The 27,161-nt window shown below is 40.0% G+C and overlaps 1 protein-coding gene across 7 annotated transcripts in view; it reads right to left on the bottom strand.

Annotated features, from left to right (window-relative positions):
• Positions 1-27,161, bottom strand: part of LOC124622629 (myosin heavy chain, clone 203-like) — a 223,350-nt gene that overhangs the window by 79,488 nt on the left and 116,701 nt on the right. For all 7 annotated transcript variants that reach the window (XM_047148399.1, XM_047148398.1, XM_047148402.1 and 4 more), the window contains 3 exons: positions 26,797-26,940; positions 18,517-18,755; positions 9,669-9,855 (listed from right to left, as the gene is read on the bottom strand). In XM_047148399.1, coding sequence (XP_047004355.1) covers positions 9,669-9,855; positions 18,517-18,755; positions 26,797-26,940 — 570 coding nt within the window. The remainder of the gene's footprint in view (positions 1-9,668; positions 9,856-18,516; positions 18,756-26,796; positions 26,941-27,161) is intronic.

The raw sequence follows: 27,161 nt of genomic DNA, 5'->3' as shown, positions 1-27,161 counted from the left end.
TTTGGAAGAAGTCATTTGTTACAATCAGCTGAATCTACTGCAGAAGCCTTTCATGTCTCTCATTCCCTTCCCCCATTTTTTTTCTTAGTGCTGTTACTGCTCAGTAGTTGCCTGAGCACCAGTTGCGCCATTTTTCAATATTACTGTTAGTCAACAGTCACCTCAGCAAAAGTCTTTATCCTCTTTCTTTTTTACTTTACCATTCCTTACAAAGTTTAACTTCAGCTATCTGTCTCTCTCCTTAAAGTTTCTATTTTCTCAATAATACTAAGTCTTCTAACATTGAATTTCAAAAATGGCATTACTGTTAATCTTTCTCATGCTGTCCCCTACCCGAGTACCCCTCACCGAGGTATTGAAATGTTGTTACAACCATAAATTTGTACAGAAGAAGAAAAATGGTGACTGTGAGTAAAATTTAAAAGACTGCATGTTCTGGGAACATTTCCTTGAGTCTTTAATATAGTGGTTTCCATTACCATCTCACACCCAAACCTTACAAAGGCAATTTCCAATCCCAAGGGAAAGATAATATCTCGATTTTGAATTAGCTCCTCCATCCACTTTTGTACAAGCCACTTGCACATTGATGGCAGTTCCTTGTACCACAGAACATGATTTTATTCATTCTTGGGAGCAGCAACTTCAAGTATACCTGGAGATGTTGCAATCGACGTCACAGATACTAACTAGTGCATCATGGTGGTGTGTATGAAACCTATAAAGACCTTATTATTTAAGATCAGTTCCACTAAGATTGTGCAATATTAATGTCACAGAATGAAAAAATCTGTTAAATACAGCATCACATTGTCCCTCACTGAAATGGTTTCTAGAACATTTCCTAACCATATTGTAATAGAAATATTCATTTCTGTAGGTAGGGCTGGAATGCATACTTGTTCCCTTTCTATCTGACATGATTGTAATCTGAAATATCAATGCATGGTTTTGCAGCAATATATACCAATAAAATTATCTCAAGCCTCCTGCCCATCAAGTGGTTTAAAATCCATGAGCTTTCAGCCAAATACTCCTCAGTCATTGTCAAGTGGTGACTATCGTGCAATTCTTATATAGCCATGCTGCCTTCTGTGATGTCACTGGGGCTCACTCTAGTGTCATACAAGATAATGTTTTCATTTCAGCCTTACAAAGGCTGGTCCCCAGATGTGCTTAGCTGCAGGCCGCTGCCTTTATCTCAATGACTTCTTTTATGTCCCTATCCCATAAACCATTAGTCCATGTAATAACAAATGTCTTGATAAATGCAACACAGTGTACATATTCCAGAGCGTGCTCTGCTGCCCATGATTTCTCACGGAACTGTAACTGAAAACATCTCTCATGTCCTACATGGCACTGTTCAGTAATACGGACAGTCAGTCCCACATAAATGTGTCCATACCCACTTGGTATGGTATATACTCCCAGTGTTTGGAGTTTACATCATCTTTCATAGGCTTCATGAGTTGTCAAATTATTGCTGGAGGCTTGAAGAGTGAACTGAATTTATGCCTCTTCAGGAACCAGCTAATCTTTCCTGTTACTGTGCCACAAAACAGCAAAAATGCAAGCTTCTTCATGTACTGCTCAGGTGCTTTCTGCTTACATTTCATCATAAAGACGGCTTGTGAAATTTGGCAGTTGTAGCCATTTTTCTTGAATACTTTACCTAACTAGCTCAGTTCTTTCTGTACATTTTCATCTTCTGAGATGGCCTCCACTCAGTGCCCCAAGGTCCTCCATATGGAAAGTTTCAGGTAGTGGTATCTGGTAGCTGGTAGTGTGCAGATACTGCCCTGTGTGGGTGGGTTTCCAGTAAACACTGTGGATGAGACACCCATTTGCTTTACAGCAGATGACGACATCAAGTAATGGCAAGGCACAACCTGTCATTACTTCTATCATGAACTGTCATGAATGTTGTTCATCTGGTCCTAGAATTCTCCCAGCTTTCGACATCCATAAGACCAGACAACAAATGTATCGGCAACATCCAAGCATTAAAGCCTAGGATATATTGCATGTATGTGAATAATGAGACCACATCAAAGCTGACCATCATATCTAAGATATCTGATACCCAAAATTTTAATTTGTTACACACTAGTAATGTCCACTGTCCATTCACCTATATTTCCGCAAGAGGCTCAGTTCCTTTGTGCATCTACACTGAAGTTACCGAGGCAGTAATGCCTACAAATGTACGATATATCTACATGTGAAACCTGCTCTGTTGGACATGTCTGAAAGAATAGACATCACACTGTTGATTGATACAGTGCTATAAATACCAAATTTTAAAGGAAAAACAGAAACCAGCGAGAATTGAGCAGCAAAATAATTTGATGGTGAAAGCTGAAAATTTGTAGTGGACTGGGATTTCCCACCCAGCATAAGTGGTTGCCTTAATTGCCTCTGCCATCTAGACACACTCCCCCACCTGACCCAAATTCTCAGCTTGTCACACACTAGTAGCATCCATTGTCCCTTCACGTATTTGCTCACAGCAGGGCCTGCATTCACGCAAGACCGTTGGACCCTGTTGTGTGTCCACACTGAAGTTGTCAAGGCAGTCATGCCCATAGATATGCTGTATATCTATGTGTGGTGTTGCTTCTGTTGGACATGTCTGACAGAACAGAAACCACACTGTTATTTGATAAAATGGTCATAAACATCATATTTCGAAGGAAAGATCAATGCCTACTTCAATCAGGAATCAAAATAATTCAGGGAAGAAAGTTGAAAATTTGTGCCAGACCAGGGCACAAACCCAGATCTCCTGTTTAAGATGAGTGGTTGCCTTAACCACTCTAGCCATCCAGATATGCTTTCCAACTGACCCAAATTCTCAATATGTAACACGCTAGTAGCTTCCACCATCCATTAACCTGCTTGCTCGCAACCGAGCCCTACAGAACATACACCACTCACACATATATATAGTATATCTGTAGGCATGACCGCACAGATAATTTCAGTGTGGATGCACAACAGGGTCCAAGCCTCTTGCAGGAATACAGGACTCGCTGCAAGCAAGAAGGTCAGTGGACAGTGAAAACTACTACAGTGTGACAAGTTGAGAATCTGGGTTGAATGGGAAGTGTTTCTGGATGGCTGAAGCGATTAAGGCAACCACTCACATTAAGTGGAAATCTGGGTTTGAGTCCAGGCCCTGCACAGTATTTCAGCTTTCACCACAAACAAATTAAGTTGATGTCTGATTGCGGTTGGTGTCGATCTTTCCTTCAAATTTTGACATTTACAGCTGCTGTATCAAACAACAGTGTGGTGATGGTTCCATTGGACATTTAATGGGAAACCCATAACTTTCATTTACAGCCAACCTTTTTGTGAAGTACCGGTACTTTTAGGCATCACCCTGGACGTGGCTCCTGCACAACCTAGTTACTTTTATCATTTTAACAATACATTCATTTTCTGGGCTCATGGACATGAAAAACTGGGAGAATTCTTAAGCTGCATGAAGAACATCCACCATTTGACAATAGCTGAGGAGCACTCGACTGAAAATTCATGGACCTTAAAACAATTGATACAGCTGGAAGCCTGAGAGAATTTTACCAAATGTAATCTGACCATGTGTGTACTGTGTAGTGCAATGACAGCTCATTTCTGGCTTCACTGAGCATGAGTCCTTCACAAAGAGGCTTCACCCTTGGAACTAGTTGTGGTTATGATCTAAATTAGCTTGCATCTGATGTTTCAGATCTGAATTTGCAATACTGTCACAACAAGTACTGTCTGCAGGCAATTGCCATAGCACATTGTTATCCAAGGTAATACATTATTGCTTTAAAGTCTGTATCTTCTACAAAAGTAAGGCAAGAAAATCTAACATTCATGTATTGATAGGATAAAGTGCACCTCAACACATTGAGGAGCATAACAAAAATCTGTTATAATTTCAGTGTGGACTGTTGTTATATTGATTTGGGAAACAACTTCAAACTTATCACTCTATATCCAAACCTAACGGAATACCTTAAAGAAAAGCCTTCCTCAACAATGGATGTTTCACAAGTTTTTTATCATGTTACATTTGTTTTTTATAAACACATTAGTTATCGGTTCTCTATGTTGTTAAGTATGTCAAAAATCTGTTTTAATTTTAATTACAGCTGGAGGGTTTTGCATATATATATATATATATATATATATATAAAAACAAAGATGATGTGACTTACCAAATGAAAGTGCTGGCAGGTCGACAGACACACAAACGAACAAAAACATACACACAAAATTCAAGCTTTCGCAACAAACTGTTGCCTCATCAGGAAAGAGGGAAGCGAGGTTACAAGGGTAGGAGCCAGAGGGTAGGGAAGGTGGTTTGGGGATTTCATAGGGATGAACTAAGAGGTTACGAAGGTTAGGTGGACAGCGGAAAGACACTCTTGGTGGAGTGGGGAGGATTTCATGAAGGATGGATCTCATTTCAGGGCAGGATTTGAGGAAGTCGTATATATAGAGGGAAACATTCCACGTAGGAAAAATATATCTAAAAACAAAGCTGATGTGACTTACCAAATGAAAGTGCTGGCAGGTCGACAGACACACAAATGAACACAAACATACACACAAAATTCAAGCTTTCGCAACAAACTGTTGCCTCATCAGGAAAGAGGAAAGGAGAGGGAAAGACGAAAGGATCTGGGTTTTAAGGGAGAGGGTAAGGAGTCATTCCAATCCCGGGAGTGGAAAGACTTACCTTAGGGGGAAAAAACGACAGGTATACACTCGCACACAGACACATATCCATCCACACATATACAGACACAAGCGGACATATTTAAAGACAAAGAGTTTGGGCAGAGATGTCAGTCGATGCAGAAGTGCAGAGGCAAAGATGTTGTTGAATGACAGGTGAGGTATGAGTGGCAGCAACTTGAAATTAGCGGAGATTGAGGCCTGGTGGATAACGGGAAGAGAGGATATATTGAAGAGCAAGTTCCCATCTCCGGAGTTCGGATAGGTTGGTGTTAGTGGGAAGTATCCAGATAACCCGGATGGTGTAACACTGCGCCAAGATGTGCTGGCCGTGCACCAAGGCATGTTTAGCCACAGGGTGATCCTCATTACCAACAAACACTGTCTGCCTGTGTCCATTCATGTGAATGGACAGTTTGTTGCTGGTCATTCCCATATAGAATGCATCACAGTGTAGGCAGGTCAGTTGGTAGATCATGTGGGTGCTTTCACACGTGGCTCTGCCTTCGATCGTGTACATCTTCCGGGTTACAGGACTGGAGCAGGTGGTGGTGGGAGGGTGCATGGGATAGGTTTTACACCGGGGGCGGTTACAAGGGTAGGAGCCAGAGGGTAGGGAAGGTGGTTTGGGGATTTCATAGGGATGAACTAAGAGGTTACGAAGGTTAGGTGGACAGCGGAAAGACACTCTTGATGGAGTGGGGAGGATTTCATGAAGGATGGATCTCATTTCAGGGCAGGATTTGAGGAAGTCGTATCCCTGCTGGAGAGCCACATTCAGAATCTGATCCAGTCCCGGAAAGAATCCTGTCACAAGTGGGGCACTTTTGTGGTTCTTCTGTGGGAGGTTCTGGGTTTGAGGGGATGAGGAAGTGGCTCTGGTTATTTGCTTCTGTACCAGGTCGGGAGGGTAGTTGCGGGATGCGAAAGCTGTTGTCAGGTTGTTGGTGTAATGCTTCAGGGATTCCGGACTGGAGTAGATTCGTTTGCCATGAAGACCTAGGCTGTAGGGAAGGGACCGTTTGATGTGGAATGGGTGGCAGCTGTCGTAATGGAGGTACTGTTGCTTGTTGGTGGGTTTGATGTGGACGGACGTGTGAAGCTGGCCATTGGACAGGTGGAGGTCAACATCAAGGAAAGTGGCATGGGATTTGGAGTAGGACCAGGTGAATCTGATGGAACCAAAGGAGTTGAGGTTGGAGAGGAAATTCTGGAGTTCTTCTTCACTGTGAGTCCAGATCATGAAGATGTCATCAATAAATCTGTACCAAACTTTGGGTTGGCAGTTCACCTTTATCTCTCCCCATATATTTTTATCTTTCATTTTCATTTCAACCTCATGTTAAACTTTCCACCTTCTAATACCATGTCACCCTCACAACACCCCCACAACGACCCCATTAAGTTTTATTTACATTCCCTCCGCAAACATGCCTTCACCTACACATCAACTCAGCCAATGAACACACCTGTCAACTCCTATCCTTAATAAAAGTCCTCAGTCTTTCCTCTCCCACATCCACACCGGCTATTCAGAGCATCCTCCCACAGGCCAACCGCAAATCAGAACAGCATGCCACCCTTCACATCAAAAAACTATCCAATCTCCTGGTTTCCCACCTCCGGAAAGGCAACTCACCCTTCACAACCTTTCCAGCTAACCTCAACCACCTCTCATTGCACACAAACCCAGTCTCTCCCATCTACTCAATCTCCCACTTCCAGCTCCACTCCCTCCAAAACCTCAAAATTCCAATCAACACAATTTGGTACCACAACACCCTAATTCAGTAGTTAACCTTTCCTCCAAACCTCTCTCCCAATCCGAAACCTCTGTCCTATCCAAAGGCCTCACCTTCAGCCCCACTCCCAGATTCAACCAAACAGCCCTCGTCAAAGATTTACTGTCCTACACTCGTACTCTCTGCTGGAAGTATCACTTTGCCATGAAGAAAAATGATCCTAATCCTACCCCTAATGATCCAACTCCCCAAGACACTATCCAAATTGAACCCTGCCTGGAACAGTTCCGTCCTCCGTCACAGCAGGACCCACCTCCTCTTCCTCAAAATCACCCTCTCCAAACCTTCCAGGAATTTCTGACTTCCAGCCTTGCCTCTCAATCCTTCTTAAAAAACCTTAATCCTACTCCCAACATCACCACTGCTGAAGCCCAGGCTATCCGTGATCTGAAGGCTAACCGGTCCATTGTCATTCTTCCGGCGGACAAGGGTTCCACGACCGTGGTACTTGATCGTCGGGAGTATGTGGCAGAGGGACTGCGTCAGCTTTCAGACAACACCACATACAAAGTTTGCCAAGGTAATCCCATTCCTGATGTCCTGGCGGAGCTTCAAGGAATCCTCAGAACCTTAGGCCCCCTACAAAACCTTTCACCTGACTCCATCAACCTCCTGACCCCACCGACACCCCGCACCCCTACCTTATACCTAGTTCCTAAAATTCACAAACCCAATCATCCCGGCCACCCCATTGTAGCTCGTTACCAAGCCCCCACAGAACGTATCTCTGCCTACGTAGATCAACACCTTCAACCCATTACATGCAGTCTCCCATCCTTCATCAAAGACACCAACCACTTTCTCGAACGCCTGGAATCCTTACCCAATCCGTTACCCCCAGAAACCATCCTTGTAACCATTGATGCCACTTCCTTATACACAAATATCCCGCACGTCCAGGGCCTCGCTGCCAGGATTGGAATGACTCCTTACCCTCTCCCTTAAAATCCACATCCTTTCGTCTTTCCCTCTCCTTCCCTCTTTCCTGATGAAGCAACCTTGGGTTGCAAAAGCTTGAATTTTGTGTGTATGTTTGTGTGCTTTTTATTGCCTCCTATCAACATACCAATGCTTTCGTTTGGTAAGTTACAGCATCTTTGTTTTTAGATATATTTTTCCTACGTGGAATGTTTCCCTCTATTATATATATATATATACTCCGACTGATGCGTTGCACTCAAGGACAACCCAGTCTACTCACTATCAAACACAGACTGATTGAGAAAAAAAAGAAGGCTATAAGTAAATAAATTCAACCGTGGAAGAGATATTTCCTTAAATATAATCAACTACAGACCTGTAACAAAATTAAATCTGAAAAAAATTGAAAAGAATATGAAATAATGACAAATGTTTGGACATAAAAACTGAGTAGCAGTGCTTAAAACATTACCCGAGAATACTTATATTTGAAAATCTTACTATCACAACAAATTTCATAATTCTTTATTTATTTGGATTTGTGTCTTAATGAGATATGATAATAGGACATACCGTAACAAATCTAAAAGTTATTAAAAGGAAAACAATCAGCCTAATAGAACATTAAGTCATGATATACCAAAATGAAGGTAATAATTAAAACAGAAACATTAATAATAGAAAAAATACAGTATAAGATTTTACTTTGTTTCATAATTCTTAATAACAGGAAAGGAGAGGCTAGCTGTTACTGATAGCCTAGGAGTAGACAACAACCAGAATTTGGCTAGAATACTTTTGGAAAAATATGTGAAAACTCAAATTATAAATTAGTGAAACCAAGCATCATTTACTAGGAACACGGTGACCACTGTAATTAATATCCTAATAAAAGAGCCACAGGTTGTGCACAAATTGTTTCACTATTAAGGGTTCAATTTGTCAGATGTGAACATCATCAGATAATTGTTGCCCTAGTGCCAACACATTAAGGTGATTAACAGTCTCGCTCACTTCCATAGTCAAACACAGTCACATTTGATTGTGGTACCAAGCAATGCTTTTAACCTCCTAATGTGTGGCCACTAGGGCAATGATTATCTCATGCTGCTTTTGTCTGACAAGTGAAACTTCTAATAGTGAATCAAATTTAACTGGATATCAAATCACAATATTGAGATCAGATAAAAAAATAAAATAAAATAAAAAAGTCACTATAGTAGATTATAATAAACACAATACAATGAAATGGAGCAAAAGTACTCATGTACGAACAGGATAGTCCCCCTTTTCCATTCATTTCAGTGAATTATATTCTCACAACACAATTAATAGCCTTGATTTTAGATAATTTTATAAGGTTATGCTACCTCAGTCATACATGCACAAGCGTGCTCCCCCCCGCCCCACACACACACACACACACACACACACACGAGTGCCAGCATATGTGTGATAACGTGGGCAAATGTCCAATATGTAACAACCCCTTCCTGTAAAGGTATGAGCTTCATATCTGTTGCTCTTAAACCTCATTATATCTCTTCTACCTGCTCCATTCACAACAGCCACTCACCCTTGTTGTACTACAGCAGAGAGCAACAGCCACTCACTACAGCTGCACAATAGTACAGGAGAAACACAGGATGTATCTTCAAACAAAAGAAATTCCAGGTAGGAATGTCAACAATGTACGAAGAGACAGATTGCTGTTTACTGTAAACATACACATTAAGTTGCAATAGGCCCAATTAAAAGACACCTTCACATAAGATTTCAGCCATAGCCTTCACCAGGAAAAAAGAAACACACATAATTTGTTCACACAAGCAACCACACCACACGCACATGACCATCAACTCCAGCAGTTCGGACCAGAATGGTATTCTGTCCCGAGCTGCCAGAGTTGGCAGTATGTGTGTGTGAAGTGTGCTTGCTTGTGTGACTGAATGACATGCATATCTCTTTTTCTGATGAAGGCTGTGGCCAAAAGCTTATGTGCATCTTTTAATTGTGCCTGTCTGTACTTAATGTGTCTCTCTATGCTAAGTATCAAGATTTATGTTAAAATAATGCTAAGAACTTCTTGCAATTAAACAATTATCAGTTTGCTGAGGTCAATATTTGTGAAATTTTTGAACATATATAACAAATCAGAACTGAAAATATAATCCCATTATCCATGGTTCTACAAAACTGTTTTATTACCTCTTTTTGTATATCTTCTAATTGTTTCAAATACTGCTGCTTCTGTTGATCTAAATTATTATAATTTTCTTTACATTCTTCCAGTTGTACAGATAAATGGTTCAGGACCATGTCTTTATTACAGAGTAACTCATTTAGTTTAAGTATTTCAGCTTCATCATTTCCTCTCAGTAATTCCAGTTCCTTCCTGATTGAAATACATTATTTAGAGGCATTGAAACTACTTCTTGAAATAAACAATAAAATTCAACATGAAAGGAAAAATATTTGTTTTCAGTTTTCTTCATCTACATTTCCAAGAGATATTTTAAGCAATATCTTATTTTTCTTTATAATCCAGCAATAACAGAGCCTTAGTACTGGCAATGGACCTTCCTTATGGACAAAAATTTACAGTAGCCAACAAGCATATTACACAAAGAGTAACTCACTTTTAGTGGCCTAAATATCAGTTAAATGAATCCAGACAAATCAAACAACATATTTTTAATGACCTGTACATTGTATCACCACAAACTGTCAGTATTGTAAGGTTGCCAAATAGTCAACATCAATTACTGATCACGTACAAAGATATTATGGTGTGATGTAGTTGCTGTTTTGAACATGTGGTTAATTTATATAACAGTAGTTTAAACATGTATGTCCCACATTGATCATCTGAACTTCTTCACCAAAGCTGTAATAATTAGTTTAAAATCCAAAAATATTATCTCTTCTACACTGCATTTTGTGAATAAACTTTCTGCACCATTTATGACTTAACATACAACGTATTTTCCTCCACTTTACATACATCAACATCTTATACTAATCAATAATGTTTCCATTAACAAGATCAAACAATGGAAAATCCAGGATGGAATAATGACAATATTATGAAAAGGGAAGCAGAGATGTTGAGTCGCAGATAGGCATAACTAAAAGACTATCAAACAAGTAAGCTTTCAGCCAAAAGGGCCTTCATCAGAATAATCAGAATAAGACAGCACACACACACACACACACACACACACACACACACATACACACACATTCAAATGCATTTAACACTCAATCTGTGACTGTGATCATGAGTGTGTTAGTTACATTTGCGTGTGTGTGTGTGTGTGTGTGTGTGTGTGTGTGTGTGTGTGTGTGTGTGCTATCAAATTCTGATGAAAACCTTTTTGGCTGAAAGTTTACTTGTTTGACAGTCCTTTAGTTATGTCTATCTGTGACTCAACATCTCTGGTATGTGGTGAGCAGTGAAATATTCTTTTCATAATATTGTCATTATTCCATCCTGGATTTTCCAGGATGGTACTGCTCAAATGTTTGGGATCCACAACAAGTTTGATTACAGGAAGACATCAAAGAAATTCAGAGGTGGGGTACTAGATTTGTTATCAGTAGGTTTTATCAACATCTGAGTATTACAGAGATGCTTCAGGGTGAACACAATGTTCTTTCCATGAAATACTACTGAGAAAATTTAGAGAACCAGCAATTAAAGTTAACTACAGAACGATTCTAGTGCCGTCAACTTACATTTCACACAAAGACCACAAAGCTAAGATAAGATCAGAGAAATTATGACTTGACAGTCAGTTTTTCCTCTGTCTGTTTGCTAGTAGAACAAGAAAGCATATGATTAGTGGTGGCACAAGGTACCCTCTATCATGTGCCATATGATAGGAAGTTTGATGTAGATGTAGATGAATGTGTGTGGGTAGGAATTATGGATGACAGACTCATAGGGATATGCACTTTACCAGAAACATTTCATGACTGGACTATTGGTGGAGTAGGTCTACTAGCATGGCCTCCCAGTTCACTTGATGTCAGTTGATTAGATTTTTGGATGTGGGAACTTTTAAAGGCAGTGACATATGTTCCACACATGTTGAACAGCTAGATGTATGATTTTTTTAAGAAGGAGCGCAAAATATGTGTAAGAAGAAGTAGTATCTATGTTATTCAGGAGATAGGCTTTCTTCCTCTTATGGCCTGGACAAACACACACACACACACACACAGAGAGAGAGAGAGAGAGAGAGAGAGAGAGAGAGAGAGAGAGAGAGAAGATATATCCCCCCCTCTCTTTCTTTGTTTGTCATCCCATAATGCTCCACAGCATGTATTGTGATTATTACTATAACCCATTACGATTTAATCATCACCACTGGTGTCTGTCTCCACCTCTCCTGTCTTCCTGTCAAAACTTCCCTATTCCCACCTCACCCTGCCCAACCCTCTCCTCCTCCCAGCAGCCATAACAATTTCCTCTCATCTGTGATGCTGTAGCCATTTTGTTTATATCTTCAGTAAACTGGACAAGAGGGGCCTATATGATATATAACACATAAGCTACACATTTAATGCTGACAATAAGATGTAGAATAAGTTTAATTCAAATCATTTAGCAGGTTCTACACACACACAAAAGAAAACAAATGTAACTGAGAATACAAAATTACCCATGAAATATTATGAAGCTTCTCAAGAATTTACATCTGCTGCACAATGAATAAAAGCAAACCATATAATTTCAAACAAGCAGAAACATGTTTGGTTACTAAATGTGAGACACATTTTGCCTTCAATAACTACTTTAGCAAAATTATATTGAAAATCAATTGGAAGACTTCTCTCAACCTTCTAAGAAGTTTATATGACAGTAAAACAAGATAAGCTAAAGCTGTCACCAAACTGAAATTTGGTTTGAAGACCACAGACCTTTAATAGGCTTGGTCATTGGAAGTGGTGTGCCCTCTGCTTCCTTTGACCTTGGAACTGACTTACACAGCCAGTTACAGGAGGACCTACTATTTAATGCAGACTCTGAACTACCATAAAACTCTGACAAATGAGAAAAAAGTGATAAGTGACAGATAAAAATCCTAGGACTAATCACGTATTGAACCCCAGACCTCTGGATCCATATTCTGAGCTACACACACCTAAAATGTTGAATTTCAAATGCTTCCTGACAAAGATAAGTTAAAGATGATAGATCCATTCAATCAATTTACAATTTTACTGACAGTCTCCTCCTATTCATTGCAGTGCAGATTTCACATCTGTCTGGTGTTTGATGTCATTTTATGTCACTGTTACATCAGTTAATTTAATTCAACTGATCTATATCCCTATTTCAGAGTAAGCCATGGTCCTCCACAAATTCTATTCCCCCAGAGAAGCTTTTTTCACACAACACATGGGAGAACATAAGCGAAAATAAAAAAACTGAATTGGGCAATAGCATAATCACTAAGGTAACAGCTCATGAAAAGTAAAGGAAGGAAAATTATAATGTAATGTTCTAACAACAGCAAGGATTTTTGAGGCACAGTACAAGCTCAGCTTAGGGAAGGAGTTGGTCACGACTTTTCATCCCAGCATTCCCCTTAAAGACTTATGGAAATTACAGAAACTAAATCTGAATGGAAGAGCAGTGATTTGAACTGCTGTCCTCCTGAATATGAGTCCAGTGACTAAACCACTGAGCCACCTCACTTCCGTTGTGAAAAGCTGGCAATCCAGATTCAAATCATTGTCTGGCACAAGTTTTATTTTCAGCGTACAGAACTGAATATCCTAGGCTATTCCTCTGTTCAAAATCAGTGGAGATTATGTCTGCAGAGAACTGTTTAGTAATTATTTGAGAAAAAATTTTAAACCTTTCTGCTACTGTAATTTCCCTAAAAGGGTTAACTGTAGCATTTACATCATCTGCAAGTGGAATCATTTGTACTGAAAATGTGGTTGAACTAGTGTGCTTCAGTATGTCAATGACATTGTATCTCCAATTTATATTTTCATTTACATGCATGATCAAAAAGTAAATGCCATATACTTCATTGATGTCTGTGACTGAATTAAATCCTTTCACCACTCAAATGTTCAAGATGGGTTAAAAAAGGTCAGCTTGTTCCAGTATGGTGACAGAAATATTATACTGCACCTGATGCAGTTGGTATCCATTGGTACCATGCAGCACACTAGACAGAACATATCCTGTATCATTGCCTGATTTCCATAGCCACAAGCTGGTGTGCAGACAGAACAACATACTAGTGGCTTGTTCATCAAGCAATGTTAGCTCTGTAACAACAGGATGTAAATTGTGTTAAAGTACTACTGGTTCTTTACACTGCTGCATTTCTCGATTAGGTATCCTTATACGTAGTTATGAGGAGTGTTCTATGAAGTTCAAGACTGTGTTTCTTTCAGTGGTTTCAGATACTCTGAAATCAGATGTTTCTACAAAATTTAAGTAGTAAGTGATGCAATTTTGTGCCAGCTGGTACGTCTTTGCCTTTCGATAGGGTCAATTTTTCCCCCCCAAATTTAACCAAATCAGGAATTTATTATTTTGCCAGCAAAAAGGGATGCCTCTAGAGTTAATGAGATCACAAAACAGGGTATAAATGTGTGGGAAGATGAAGTTAGGGGACCCCAGAGATTTATTGAGTCATCTGCAAACTAAGTAAATTGAATACCTGTGTACCGAGTTTTTCAGAAGTACTGTAACTACCAAGTTGGGGAAGATGGATTGGTAGAGTACAAGATCGAGTTAACAGACAATGCACCAGTGAAGAAAGCACATCAGTTACTACCTCCCTGGATGCAAATACTTAAACAAGGTGTTGCTTAGATGCTGGAAAAGAATGTAGTTAGGCCATCTAAGCCACCATATGTAGTCCCTATATTTCTAGCACCTATGGCTGATGGACAATATTGACCTGTAGTGGACTACCACGAACTGAATAATAAGGTTATAATTAGGTTAGTACCTCTGCCAGATATACATTCCAATTTTGTGTGGTTTAAGGGAGCCACAATTTACACATTAGATCTTAACCAAACATATAACCAGACTGTGTTGGCTACTGAATCTAAGCTGATAACAACATTTTCTACCAATTGGAATATCCATGAATACCAATCTGTACCATTTGGGCTAGCCACAGGGGCAGCAGTTCTATCTAATTACTGGATCAAATTTTTGGAGACATAAAATTTAAATATCTGTACCATTATCTAGACAATCTTGTCATTTACACTGCTATCTCTGAGGAACGTGGACAGTATTTGAATGAAGTTTTTACAAAGTTGAGGAGAGCCAGATTAACTGTGAATGTCAAGAAATTAAAGCTGTCATGCAGTAGCATGCAGTTCTTGGGGCACATTGTGTCAGCTGATGGCATGACTACTGATCCCCAGTGAGTGCAACCCATACTGGAATTCCCAATACCCACTAACATAAATGGTAATGCTTTCTTCATCAACATGAAAAACATTTTGAAATTTTATTGACAACTTCACGTGAAAGGCTGCACCACCAAACAGTCTAAGGTGCAAGGCTTGTGAATTTAAGTGGGGGGAACCACAACAAGCATTTGAAAGCATCAAGTCAGCTCTGAGTACACCTCCAGTTTTGGCATTACCAGATTTTAATGACCAATTTATTTTTCAGACTGACACATTCATGCTGAGTGTGGGAGCTGTTTTGCTCCAAGAAAGTGCTGAGTGAAGGGAACCCATAGCTTATGCATCATGGATACTGAATGAAATGGAAAACAACATATTCTGTTTATGAAACTGAAGCTCTGGCAGTACTGTATGAATTAAAGAAGTTCAAATACTATCCAGAACACACCAGCTATAAACTGGAGACAGACAACCAGGTGTTTAGTTAGGTACTGGCCAAACCCCATAAAACAGGGCATATAGCACAACAGGCAGTACAGACACTTGCATTTTACTTTGATGTAGTAAAATATAAGATGAAATGACTTAATTATTATGGATACCTTAAGAAGAATGTTTGATTCCCAGAATACCAAAGAGCAGTTGCAGTTAGTTAATATAATTTTAAATGGTATGCCACAGTTATTTAAGAATATTGAGAAATATTACACACAAGATCCCGAATTGGTGGAAATTATAAATAAGGTTAAGAACAGAGAAATTCAGAAGCCACACATTATGAAAAAGGGAGTGTAATAATGTTATGCTCACAGTAATAAATAGCCTAGAATAGTAGTCCCTCTAGCTCTGGTTCCATACATGTTTAAATATTTCCATGAGTCACCTGGGGGACAGGAGGGAGGTGGGAGGGGGGGGGGGGGTACCTGATGGTACATAAAACTTGTAGTAAAATCTGGGAAAAAATTATCTGGAAAAATATGGATTTGAAATAAGAAACTGTATTAAGCCTGTCAGATTTATGCGGAGAGAATGCTGGCTACGAAATGGGGACCATCTTGCATCTAGGCCAGTGGACAAAATATTCCAAAAGATGTTCATCAACTTTGTCAGACCTCTCCTCAGAACAAATGAAGAGAATAAGTATATCTTAGTTTGTGTTAAGGCATTATCAAAATTTATCTGGTTTATACCAATCAAAGAGGTGAACTCATGTGCAGTTATCCATGGCTTGAAAGGACAGTTTTTGTGTTTGGTCCAGTCAATATACTGGTGACTAATAATGCATCATTGTTTACATCTCATACTTTCAAAAATTTCTGTTTGGGTATAGGTATCAAGCATATTACTACTACACCTTATTATCCTAATCCTGTGTATGTGGAACATGTCTTGACTGACACTAGTACTTAATAGCACTAAGAATGAGGTGTAATGGAATATCCCATGGAATTAAGTTCAAATTCCAGGTGGCAACTCCATTGTGCAAGCTGTGGTCATTAGATGATGTGTTGCCAGAAGAGATATCAAGTAGGCAGTTATTTGCACAATGGAAGAACACCAAATGGAACATCCAGTGAGTGCATGCGGTTGAAACTAAAAGATACAATCAAGGACAGCTGCCAAACCCATATAAGGTAGAGGATTTGGCCATGATAAAAAACTTCACTGGAGTAAGTAAAGCTGATAAGATATCAAAAACATTTCAGGTCATTGAACTGGTATGTCCTGTCAAATTATCATTATTTTATGCCAGTGAGGGAAGGCACACACTTCTCATCTTTCTCAGGTGAAGAAAAGTACCCCTGATAAGCCCAAAGCTCTGGTACCATAGTATTATTGTGCAATATCCTGGAATCTTGAGGAGGGGTGTGGGGGAGTAGAAGGGGAGAGTATTGCCAGTTGGCATATCAGTTGGGTGTGGTGCATCCATGCTTTTTTACTTGGCTGTTTAGTGTCCTTTCTGATTAGCTTATGCAGAAAGCTATTTTCAAATAATGATTTGAATTTCTCATAGAATAGATTAAATTTTATGTTACCATTTGGCTCATTATAAATCTCATGCCATGTAACCTTCTGTAAACTATTCTTAAAATCATTTGTCCTGGAGTCATTAATTATTCTAACTGCTTTCCACTAAGGAGTATCTATAAAGTATGGCACTATGTTATTTGTCCTAACTGTGAATCATCATCAGAGAGAGTACTTGCCACTGGGGAAATAGTTATTTTCTTGCTTTGTGCTTCATCAAAGGAAACAATTAAGGTCCTACTGTCTTCATCCACTCATGTCGGAAAGTTAACTACTGATACCAAATTGTAGGATCCAAATAAGGTTTCCAGAAAAATCAAAGGGGTTTTTATTACTTCATCAGAAAAGAAAAAGAACTGAAATTACAGAAATTGTGGGCCTTAGTAATAAATACAACAAACAGTGCCAACTCTTCCCCTTATAAACTTCATAACAAACATTGGTGTGAACTCTGCAATCTAAGGCACTGGTCTGATGATGTCATGAAGCAAGGGTTGTGTGGATGTGTATAAACAGTTCAGCTGGCTGAGTTTGTTCAAGCCTGTACTGCTTTCTGAGTCTTTATAGCAATTGTTGATGTTTTCAGCACTGGTAGACAAAATGTTAGGCAGAAAAATATGCCTTGGACCACAACCTAACACCCACCAAAAAAAGCACCAAGGGTGTAAACACTGGCTTTGAACACCTGCATTGTATGGTAAACCAAGGAGAAATTTGGAAAGGGAACTAAAACTTTGAAATTTGGCAACGACAGTGTAACTCTGTCAGACATGGTGACAGACTTGGAAGAACAGTTTAACAGAATAGATAGAACATTCAAAAGAGATTGTAAAATGAACATCAACAACTGCAAAACAAAGATAATGTAACATAGTCAAATTAAATTAGGAGGTGCTGAAGGAATTAGATTAGAATATGAGACACTTAAAGTAATAGATGAGTTTTGTTATTACCACTATAAAATAAGTAATGGTGGCCAAAGTAAAGTACATCTGAAATGCAGACTGGTAATAGCAAGAAAAGCATTCCCAAACAAGATAAATTTGTTAAAATCAAATATAAATTTAAATATTGGGGAGTCCTTTCTAAATGTGTTTGTCCAGAGTGCTAGCCTCATAGCAGAAATGAAATGTGGATTATTAGCTGTTCTGACAAGAGACTAGAAGTTTTCAAAACCAGTTGCTAGAGCTGAATGCTGAAGAACGGGTGGTCAGAATGAATGAATGCAAAGGTATTGAACTGAATTAGGGAAAATACTAAAACAAGTGATCAGTTGATGGGGCACATCTTGAGGCACAAGACAATTATCTATTTAGTAATGGCAGAAAGTATGTGTGTGGGAAGGGGGGGGAGGATTGTAAGTGAAGACCAAGCCTTGACTACTAAAAGTAGGTTCAAATGAATATAGGTTGCAGTATTTATGTAGAAATGAAAAACCTATAATCCATACTCTAGGACACTACACTATTTCAGAAGGACACTGAATCACAATGAAATTGAAGATCAACAGATTTTAAGTGATTAATGTTATGTGAATTTAAAATTTGAGTACTTAGAAGTTTCTATTGTTACAGAAGCTTTCCTGCAATTTCATGTAGTAATAATAACTGTTATTTTCACTTACGTTTTCTCTTCAAGTAATGTGTTGCATTTCATTACCTCCTCTTCAAGAACTTTTCTTGATGATGATTCTTCTTGAAGCTGTTGTCTTAAGACATCTAGACAAGATGTTTCATTTCTCATCTTTTGATTTAAGTCTTTAACTTCTGACAATGTTTTACTCAGAAGTTCATTCTTCTCATGGTGTGCAGCCTGTATTTGTGACAGATTGTCTGTTGATGTTGACAAGTGATCTGTAACCTCCTGTTAGGACCAAAAACACAAAATATGATGCAGGCTTAGATATCAACATTTATTAATAAAATATCTTTTTCTGTTATTTGTTGACACAAAATGCCAATTTAAAAAAAAACATAAACACTCAGTTTAAATCACTTCCACAAAATGTCTTAAACATGATGTAGACTACAAACTACAGTGCAACAACTTCCTTGTCCTACATACATCAGTATTTACTACAAACAAAAACAATAAAAAGCAAATAATGACCAACAGCTAGTTGATGGGTCGGGCATTAGACGTATGTAACAGCTGAGAAAATTGTCCCAGCTTTCAAATGTAATCTAGTAATGGGGTACAGGAGAAAAGAAATTGAAATAAGAAAAAACAAAGAACTGGCAAATGATTCCTAATCAAGAACAGCAAGACAGCAATAAAGGTTGAGCAACACTGGTTGCTCACATGGATGAAATCCATGCCAGAGAAGAATAATATGACAACAGAAATTATAGCAGGAAACAAATAATAAAAACGAGGGAAGGTAACCACTACATCTACATCTAAATGGTTACTCTGCAATTCACACTTAAGTGCCTGGCAGAGAGTTCATCGAACCATTTTCATAGTACTTCTCTACCATTCCACTCTCGAATGGTGTGTGGGAAAAAGGAACACCTAAATCTTTCCATTTGAGCTCTGATTTCTCTTGTTTTATTATGATGATCATTTCTCCCTATGTACATCTACATCTACATCTACATCTACATTTATACTCTGCAAGCCACCCAACGGTGTGTGGCGGAGGGCACTTTACGTGCCACTGTCATTACCTCCCTTTTCTGTTCCAGTCGCCTATGGTTCGCAGGAAGAACGACTGTCTGAAAGCCTCCGTGCGAGCTCGAATCTCTCTAAATTTACATTCGTGATCTCCTCGGGAGGTATAAGTAGGGGGAAGCAATATATTCGATATCTCATCCAGAAACGCACCCTCTCGAAACCTGGCGAGCAAGCTACACCGCGATGCAGAGCGCCTCTCTTGCAGAGTCTGCCACTTGAGTTTGCTAAACATCTCCGTAAACGCTATCACAGTTACCAAATAACCCTGTGACAAAACGCACCGCTCTTCTTTGGATCTTCTCTATCTCCTCCGTCAACCCGATCTGGTACGGATCCCACACTGATGAGCAATACTCAAGTATAGGTTGAACGAGTGTTGTGTAAGCCACCTCCTTTGTTGATGGACTACATTTTCTAAGGACTCTCCCAATGAATCTCAACCTGGTACCCGCCTTACCAACAATTAATTTTATATGATCATTCCACTTCCAATCGCTCTGCACGCACACTCCCAGATATTTTACAGAAGTAACTGCTACCAGTGTTTGTTCCGCTATCATATAATCATACAATAAAGGATCCTTCTTGATATGTATTCGCAATACATTACATTTGTCTATGTTAAGGGTCAGTTGCCACTCCCTGCACCAAGTGCCTATCCGCTGTAGATCTTCCTGCATTTTGCTACAATTTTCTAATGCTGCAACTTCTCTGTATACTACGGCATCATCCTCGAAAAGCCACATGGAACTTCCGACACTATCTACTAGGTCATTTATATATATTGTGAAAAGCAATGGTCCCATAACACTCCCCTGTGGCACGCCAGAGATTACTTTAACGTGGGGGACTGATGACCTTCGCTGTTTAGTCCCCCTTAAACATCCCAACAACCACCACCACCATTACTTTAACGTCTGTAGACGTCTCTCCATTGATAACAACATGCTGTGTTCTGTTTGCTAAAAACTCTTCAATCCAGCCACACAGCTGGTCTGATATTCTCTAGGCTCTTACTTTGTTTATCAGGCGACAGTGCGGAACTGTATCGAACGCCTTCCGGAAGTCAAGGAAAATGGCATCTACCTGGGAGCCTGTATCTAATACACTCCTGGAAATGGAAAAAAGAACACATTGACACCGGTGTGTCAGACCCACCATACTTGCTCCGGACACTGCGAGAGGGCTGTACAAGCAATGATCACACGCACGGCACAGCGGACACACCAGGAACCGCGGTGTTGGCCGTTGAATGGCGCTAGCTGCGCAGCATTTGTGCACCGCCGCCGTCAGTGTCAGCCAGTTTGCCGTGGCATACGGAGCTCCATCGCAGTCTTTAACACTGGTAGCATGCCGCGATAGCGTGGACGTGAACCGTATGTGCAGTTGACGGACTTTGAGCGAGGGCGTATAGTGGGCATGCGGGAGGCCGGGTGGACGTACCGCCGAATTGCTCAACACGTGGGGCGTGAGGTCTCCACAGTACATCGATGTTGTCACCAGTGGTCGGCGGAAGGTGCACATGCCCGTCGACCTGGGACCGGACCGCAGCGACGCACAGATGCACGCCAAGACCGTAGGATCCTACGCAGTGCCGTAGGGGACCGCACCGCCACTTCCCAGCAAATTAGGGACACTGTTGCTCCTGGGGTATCGGCGAGGACCATACGCAACCGTCTCCATGAAGCTGGGCTACGGTCCCGCACACCGTTAGGCCGTCTTCCGCTCACGCCCCAACATCGTGCAGCCCGCCTCCAGTGGTGTCGCGACAGGCGTGAATGGAGGGACGAATGGAGACGTGTCGTCTTCAGCGATGAGAGTCGCTTCTGCCTTGGTGCCAATGATGGTCGTATGCGTGTTTGGCGCCGTGCAGGTGAGCGCCACAATCAGGACTGCATACGACCGAGGCACACAGGGCCAACACCCGGCATCATGGTGTGGGGAGCGATCTCCTACACTGGCCGTACACCACTGGTGATCGTCGAGGGGACACTGAATAGTGCACGGTACATCCAAACCGTCATCGAACCCATCGTTCTACCATTCCTAGGCCGGCAAGGGAACTTGCTGTTCCAACAGGACAATGCACGTCCGCATGTATCCCGTGCCACCCAACGTGCTCTAGAAGGTGTAAGTCAACTACCCTGGCCAGCAAGATCTCCGGATCTGTCCCCCATTGAGCATGTTTGGGACTGGATGAAGCGTCGTCTCACGTATTCTGCACGTCCAGCACGAACGCTGGTCCAACTGAGCCGCCAGGTGGAAATGGCATGGCAAGCCGTTCCACAGGACTACATCCAGCATCTCTACGATCGTCTCCATGGGAGAATAGCAGCCTGCATTGCTGCGAAAGGTGGATATACACTGTACTAGTGCCGACATTGTGCATGCTCTGTTGCCTGTGTCTATGTGCCTGTGGTTCTGTCAGTGTGGTCATGTGATGTATCTGACCCCAGGAATGTGTCAATAAAGTTTCCCCTTCCTGGGACAATGAATTCACGGTGGTCTTATTTCAATTTCCAGGAGTGTATTTTCTGGGTCTCATGAACAAATAAAGCGAGTTGGGTCTCACACGATCGCTGTTTCCGGAATCCATGTTGATTCCTACAGAGTAGATTCTGGGTTTCCAAAAATGACATGATACTCGAGCAAAAAACATGTTCTAAAATTCTACAACAGATTGACGTCAGAGATATAGGTCTACAGTTTTGCGCATCTGCTCGACGATCCTTCTTGAAGACTGGGACTACCTGTGCTCTTTTCCAATCATTTGGAACCTTCCGTTCCTCTAGAGACTTGCGGTACACGGCTGCTAGAAGGGGGGCAAGTTCTTTCGCGTACTCTGTGTAGAATCGAATTGGTATCCCGTCAGGTCCAGTGGACTTTCCTCTGTTGAGTGATTCCAGTTGCTTTTCTACTCCTTGAACACTTATTTCGATGTCAGCCATTTTTTCATTTGTGCGAGGATTTAGAGAAGGAACTGCAGTGTGGTCTTCCTCTGTGAAACAGCTTTGGAAAAAGGTGTTTAGTATTTCAGCTTTACGCATGTCATCCTCTGTTTCAATGCCATCATCATCCTGGAGTGTCTGGATACACTGTTTCGAGCCACTTACTGATTTAACGTAAGACCAGAACTTCCTAGGATTTTCTGTCAAGTCGGTACATAGAATTTTACTTTCAAATTCACTGAACGCTTCACGCATAGCCCTCCTTACGCTAACTTTGACATTGTTTAGCTTCTGTTTGTCTGAGAGGTTTTGGCTGCATTTAAACTTGGAGTGAAGCTCTCTTTGCTTTCACAGTAGTTTCCTAACTTTGTTGTAGGTGGGTGTCCCCAAATATTTTCACATTCGGAAGAGAAAGTTGGTGATTGAAATTTCGTAAATAGATCTCACCGCATAGAAAACCACCTTTGTTTCAGTGACTGCCACCCCAACTTGCGTATCCCATCGGAGACACTCTCAGCCCTATTGCGTGATATCACAAAACGAGCTGCCCTTCTTTGCACTTTTTTGATGTCCTCCATCAGTCCTACATGGTAAGGATCCCTTACCGCCTAGCAGTATTCCAGCAGAGGATGGACAAGTGTAATGTAGGCTGTCTCTTTAGTGGGTTTGTCGCATCTTCTAAGTGTTCCGCCAATGAAGTGCAGTCTTCGTTTCACCTTCCTCATAATATTACCTATGCGGTCTTTCCAATTTATGTTGCTCATAATTGTAACTCCTAGGTATTTAGTCGAATTGACAGCCCTTAGATTTGTGCGATTTATCGTATACCCAAAATTTATCGGATTTCTTTTAGTGCCCATGTGGATGACCTTGCAATTTTCTTTGTTTAGTGCCAATTGCCACTTTTCACACCATATAAATATTCTCTCTAGATCATTTTATAATTGGAATTGATCATCTGATGATTTTACTAGACGGTAAATTACAGCGTCATCTGCAAACAATCTAAGGGGGCTGCTCAGATTATCATCTAGATCATTTATGTAAATCAGGAACAGCAGAGGGCCTATGACACTACCTTGTGGAACGCCAGATATCACTTCTGTTCCACTTGATGATTTACCATCTATCACTATGAACTGTGACTTCTCTGAGAGGAAATCACGAATCCAGTCACACAACTGAGACGATACTCTATATGCATGCAATTTGATTAATAGTCACTTGTGAGGAACGGTATCAAAAGCCTTCTGGAAATCTAGGAATATGGAATCGATCTGAAATCCCTTGTCGACAGCACTCATTACTTCATGGGAATAAAGAGCTAGCTGCGTTGCACGAGAACAATATTTTCTGAATCCGTGTTGGTTATGTAGCAATAAGTCATTTTCTTCAAGGTGATTCATAATGTTCGAGTACAGTGTATGCTCCAAAATCCTACAGCAAATTGAGGTCAGTGATATGGGTCTGTAATTCAATGGGTTACTCCTATTTCATTTCTTGAATATTGGTGTGACTTGTGCTACTTTCCAGTCTTTAGGAACAGACCTTTCTTCAAGTGAGTGGTTATATATGATTGCTAAGAAAGGCACTATTGTGTCTGCATACTCTGAAAGGAACATGACTGGTATACCACCTGGACCAGAAGACTCGCCTATCTTAAGTGATTTGAGTTGTTTCACAACACTTAAGAAATTTACTTTTATGTCACTCATGCTAACAGCTGTTCTAGTTTCGAATTCTGGAATATTTACTTTGTCTTCTTTTGTGAAGGAATTACGGAAAACTGTATTTAGTAACTCTGCTTTAGTGACACCATCATCGGTAACATTTCCATTGCTATCACGCATTGACGGTATTGATTGTTTTTTTTTTTGTTTTTTTTTTGCCACTGGTGTACTTTACTAGCTGCAGCTGGTGTTGCACTCTACCAAAACTGCAGTTTGGTAGTTTTGGTACAGTACATAAATGATTCTGTAAATGGTGGGATTCCTGGTAGCACTGATAGGGAAAGAAACACAAATGAATTATGAGAGAAAAACTGGGAGCTGTTTGTTTTGCATGTAATTAGAATCACACATCATTCAGTGTTAGTCGATTGTGCATTTTATATCCTTACAATAAATGAATTGCATTTTATAATTACCAGTACCGATAACTGGCATTCAATTTCAATCAACCCAGCTACTCTCAACGGCTTCCTCACCAACCCTTCTTAGAGTGTGCGTAAACTATGTTATAATCATATGAATATAATAGAGGGAAACATTCCACGTGGGAAAAATATGTCTAAAAAGAAAGATGATGAAACTTACCAAACAAAAGCGCTGGCAGGTCGATAGACACACAAACAAACACAAACATACACACAAAATTCTAGCTTTCGCAACCAATGGTTGCCTCGTCAGGAAAGAGGGAAGGAGAAGGAAAGACAAAAGGATATGGGTTTTAAGGGAGAGGGTAAGGAGTCATTCCAATCCCGGGAGCGGAAAGACTTACCTTAGGGGGAAAAAAGGACAGGTATACACTCGCACACACACACATATCCATCCACATATACACAGACACAAGCAGAAGTGAAAATGTCTGCTTGTGTCTGTGTATATGTGGATGGATATGTGTGTGTGTGCGAGTGTATACCTGTCCTTTTTTCCCCCTAAGGTAAGTCTTTCCGCTCCCGGGATTGGAATGACTCCTTACCCTCTCCCTTAAAACCCATATCCTTTTGTCTTTCCTTCTCCTTCCCTCTTTCCTGACGAGGCAACCATTGGTTGCGAAAGCTAGAATTTTGTGTGTATGTTTGTGTTTGTTTGTGTGTCTATCGACCTGCCAGCGCTTTTGTTTGGTAAGTTTCATCATCTATGTTATAATCAAATATACAATGTAATAAAATAGAGCTTCATTCGTTGAAATTATTGTTTCAAATTCTTAAAGATATTTCTGCAGTCATGTCCGAGGGCACAATCAGACCTACCCATGGGCCATTCTGAGTCTCGTCTTTTGCATAATACTTATGCTCCTGAAAAAGTCAAAAATCATTTAAAAATTGTAACAAACAATTCACAGTAAGATTTATAAGATGGATTTTCCTGAAACCTTGGCAAAATCAAAGCTTTCATACAAAACTGACAACGTTACACTTACTATAGACTATGGGCTAGATAAAAACATGCGTATCAACATTTCAGAAAATGTGGCTTACCTTTCAAATGACTAACAATTTTTCACAAAGTCTTTACTTTAATTGAAACACATGCATACACTGTATAACACGGCCATGTTCTCTGGGGACCAGTCCAATGAACTGCCTGTAAAACTGAATAGTCTCCATAAATCAGGACTACCCCGTATCACTCCAGTAGGGGTGGATCAAGAGAAAAAAGATGGGGGTTTGGTTTCAGCACTGGTCTTCTAAGGTCCACATCCGTGCAGCTGCACTAAAGGAAATGGTGTAATTTCTCATTAACAGTGTGATTACCAAACGAACATAAGATATGCAGTGACTGCTACAGCCATAGTATTTCTTACTGTCATCATCCGTGACATTGTGCTACAGTTCTGTGAAGCTGTAGTTAAGTGAAACCAATGACAATCATTTCTAGTAGTGTATGAGAATTCTGTAATGTATAAAAAGTCTTTACAAAAAAGAGACAGATATCAGGTCTAAGTACTAACTCTTGCACCCCTCTCTGTCTTCATCCCTTCTCCCCCCACCCCCGTTGCAGCTACCCAGGTGTAATGTAATGATTCTGTAAGGAAGAAGATAAAATTTTATTATTATGAGACACAGATACACAGTGAGTAGCTGGCATAGTGACCAAATTCTGATCCAAGTAGAGCCCAAATAAGTTCTAGTTCCAAGCAATACTTTGGCATAATAATGAGTTCCATAAAATTTCAGTTTTACACCTATGAGGTAATATTAGATGTAATGTCTGATCAATGTTAATAGGCTCAGATTGTACAAGTGATTTAGGGAAGTCTAAATTACAAAGTCATTTCAACTGTCATTACAGTTAACCTATAAATATATGGAACAGACTGAATTTAATTTGATACTGATAGCATACTGGCCACATTCAGTACCATAACTTCAGCATAATTTGAAACAGCAGAAAATAGAGAATACTGAAATGCCATTTTAGTATGAATATCAGTTTTTGGTAGCAATATCAATTAAGTATCGGATGATGTTGGGTTTCTTTATTCCTTTTTATGCTGAATGTAACTTAATTTACTCTTGAAACAAAAACACATATTTGTTTATTAACTTACTGTACCTTAATATGTGACAATAATTCTTTATGTGATGCTTGCATTTTCTGAAACTCATCAGATATATTTAGTAATTTGTGTTTTTCGTCTTTCAAATTGTTCTTCTCATTCTCTGTTTCCATCACTGCTGTCTTTACGCTGTCAATTTTCTACAATAAGATGAATAAATCATAAACAAAGGAATTAAACACAAAAAGGATACAGTATTTATTTATTTATTTTATTTATCCATCATTTGACAAAAAATATTGTATGGGTGTTGTCAAGGGTACATGTAAGCCATTTCAAAGAAATGGGACACAAACAATATATACGTAAAAAAAGTACAAAACAAAATAATACAATGAAGTTAATAATAATACAATGAAAT

Source organism: Schistocerca americana, chromosome 7 (assembly GCF_021461395.2).
Source record: "Schistocerca americana isolate TAMUIC-IGC-003095 chromosome 7, iqSchAmer2.1, whole genome shotgun sequence".
Classification (NCBI taxonomy): Eukaryota; Metazoa; Arthropoda; class Insecta; order Orthoptera; family Acrididae; genus Schistocerca; species Schistocerca americana.
This window is presented reverse-complemented; position numbering and strand designations above follow the sequence as displayed.